Source organism: Sinocyclocheilus grahami, unplaced genomic scaffold (genome assembly GCF_001515645.1).
Source record: "Sinocyclocheilus grahami isolate Dianchi unplaced genomic scaffold, SAMN03320097.WGS_v1.1 scaffold40.1, whole genome shotgun sequence".
NCBI lineage: Eukaryota > Metazoa > Chordata > Actinopteri > Cypriniformes > Cyprinidae > Sinocyclocheilus > Sinocyclocheilus grahami.
This window is the reverse complement of record NW_015505219.1, coordinates 2,698,489-2,701,634: the sequence shown is the minus strand read 5'-3', so window position 1 is coordinate 2,701,634 and position 3,146 is coordinate 2,698,489. Positions and strand designations below refer to the sequence as shown.

Here is a 3,146-nt window from a genome sequence, read left to right as displayed (position 1 = left end):
TATATATATATATATATATATATATATAATTTTATTTCAGCTTTATTTCAATTAATGAAAACGATTTTTAGCTTTAGTTTTAATAACAACACGTAAAAAACTGATATTTATGTTCTTAAGTCCTTGACATCTGCTCTAGCTCTCCTAGGAGTGTTCTTTTGTGAATAAACAATCTGTCACTGTTTTGACAAATTTAGGCTTTTTTATGAATCAGTTGATCAAATTCACAAAACTGATCTGAATGATTCGTTGAATCATTAGTAGGCCTGCAGTTCAGTCACCATTCATTTTAATTGCATAGAAAAGATAGACCAGGACATTCTTCAAAATGCTTACTTTTGTGTTTCCAAAGAAATATCAAAGTCATTTAGGTTTGGAACAACATGAGGATGAGTAAATGATCTTTTTTTTTTATTCAGTCATTCTTTTCTGGCTGAACTATTGCTTTAAGAATGGTATGTGGCAATATTAATGGAAAGAAAAAGAAAGAGCTTGCGCCAGAAAGATATTGTGCTCTGCCAACCAGCACACTCTGTACAAAATCATGCTCCTTCGAGAAAGCTCTGACTGAAAGTGTGTGTGTAAGAGAGATATGCATCATCATTAATCTCAATGTCACTGGCAACATTTTAACAACTACTTATTTTAAACTGTGTCCCTGCAGTGCGCATATAGAATATGAATTGTCAAGTCAGTGACAAATAGAAGAGAGAGTCAAAGAAAGTTAGTAGGCACTTTCTTGATTGCAAGTGCTGTTTCCTGTCCTCAGGTGGGGGGCGGAGCTGTGGTGTTCATGAACTCATCTGCGCTAGAAGAGGTGAGAGCATCTTCCTCATCCACGATAACATGCACCGATTGCTCCTGAATATTTATTGTATTACTAATTTATACTTTGTAATAGATAAAATATGTTTGTACCCCTTCACCTTCCTTGTCCCACACTTCTATCAATTATGAATGGCCTATCAGGTTTGGTGAACAAAAACAAGGGTCATTATTAATTCACGACAAAGGATTGTGTTACTATGAGCAGGAAGACCTATGTGTAAACAACACAATTTCTACTACGTAGTGGCTGATATTTAAATAAGCATGTCTTTGTCTCTGGCTATCACAGCCACAGAGCAAAGGGGAAGATTTTGTTACATAACAGTAGGCAGCAGTGGAAGATTATGGCTGAAATGTCAAAAATTGAGCGTAGCGGCTTTGCCTTATGGGATTTGAGTTCATTTGGATTAGCAAATTCGCATTTGCTTGCATTGTCACATTATAGGGTAACTCATAGATCTGAAAAGCATACTGTTACGTACATGTAGAAAGATATTTTCTGTAGTGAAAAGATCTCTGTATAGTACAAAATGCTATTTAGTGCTATATAGTCTAAACTTGTTGGTGGTTCAAGTGAGCACTACTTAGTGGACGTGTCTTAAGTAAATTTCAGTGTCTCTGAAACATATCTTCCAAATTATTCTGTATAATCTGTCAGCCTCATGATATCCCTGTCTATCTATGGTCCAGTTAGCATGTGGACATGTGTTTGCCACTTATATACGAGCCAATCCAGTTTCAGGTTAATGTAGGGTAGGTTCCAATGGAAGATCCAGTGGTATTGTGTGCACAAAGTGTGAAGGGGCATCCAGTTACCTTAGACTAGTGAATTATTCAGCACTGGGAGAGATAGATTCAAGACGGGTGCTATAGATTCACTCACTGCAAGAGATGGAAGGCAAACGTTTTAAATATGGCCTAACTGATCTATGAGGAATAAGGAACATTGGCAGATGAGATATAAAGATTCACAAACGGACTATAGAAGAGATTATTGGATTCAGGAGATATCGAAGGACTCCTTGTTATCTGCAGGTTGTGGTAATATTTGCTGGAGTGTTGAGTGCTTTTAAAGTTTTTTTTTTCTGATCGTAATGCACTATTTTTGCTATTACATAAACGGAATAAGTAATTTAGATAAAATATTTCCATTAATAATATAAGGAAATTTGGCACCGATCTAGCTTCTGGTACAAAAGTTTAGATAACTGCTTTGTACGTTTTAAATTAAGGTTTCACTTAAATCTTTAAAATGTATATTAAATTAATTGTATAATGCAAATTAGAAACATCTTCATTGGTGGTCATATCTGTTGGTCCCCACATTATTTTGGCCTATACTGCACATTTAATTTCTTAGTGAGTTGCATTTGTAAAGGTTTAAAAGTAGTTAAAAATTCTCTCAATGATCTTATGCAATATATCAGTCATCTGTATGTTTTTATAAAAACATGAAAGTAATACAACAACGGCAATGTGATTTGTGCCATACTGACACTGAGACTAACTTTTCTTTTAAGGAAATGATACCAAGGTTTATTGTTCTGTCAATACTGGAGGATAGCATGATAGACTCATTACCATTACCATCTACAATGCTTGTCTGTTATCTAGGTAGATCAAATTCTCAACTCTTGACCTTTACTTTCTCAGCTTTTGTCCACCAGCACTATGCTTTCTCTTCCTCTGTTTCTCTAATTTCCTTTAGTATCTCCTGAACTGCTAGGTGTCCTGTCCTCCATTGCTGTCTTCATGGTCGTGATCGCTCTGTTTTTTCTTTACCTCAGCAGCAAGTTTTCAGTGGAGAGCCCAAGCAGTGAGCTGCCACATTTTGAAGGTTTTAACAAAGGTTTGCAAGGTAAATACAGGGTTTTCAATGAATGTGTACATGTGTATGGCTGTGTATCAAATCCTAGTGAGTAGGCCCTCTAGCATTTCTAAGGTCCATTGTAAATAGAAAAAAAAAATTACAAGAAATTGCAAAATCAAGCGTAATGTCAGTTCTGGCAGACCACGTTAGTCAAGCTAGCATCAGCTGACTCTCAGTTGATCCATGTCTACCTATAGGAATGTGACACCTATCACAGCACTCATATATAAGGTCCTTCGGTATTATCACCAGCTTTCGCGTTGCTCAATAGCTAATTACCCTCCTCCATCCCCAACTCCTCCTCTCGCCAGTCAGGATTCAGCCTTCTGATGCTCACTGAATCAGACTAATTTCTTAAATGTTACATTAAATTTTTAACCTTTAAGATATCTGCAATACATTCATGTTAGCTCTGTTTTGGTTACCCTGGGGGAGGGGGGGGGGGGGG

General features: G+C 36.6%; 1 protein-coding gene across 1 annotated transcript in view; it reads left to right on the top strand.

Annotated features, from left to right (window-relative positions):
* The window catches only part of LOC107582142 (synaptotagmin-14-like), a gene marked incomplete at its 5' end in the record, with an annotated part of 21,845 nt that overhangs the window by 1,760 nt on the left and 16,939 nt on the right, over window positions 1-3,146 (top strand). Inside the window, 2 exons of the mRNA XM_016267871.1 lie at window positions 770-817; window positions 2,537-2,686. Coding sequence (XP_016123357.1) covers window positions 770-817; window positions 2,537-2,686 — 198 coding nt within the window. The remainder of the gene's footprint in view (window positions 1-769; window positions 818-2,536; window positions 2,687-3,146) is intronic.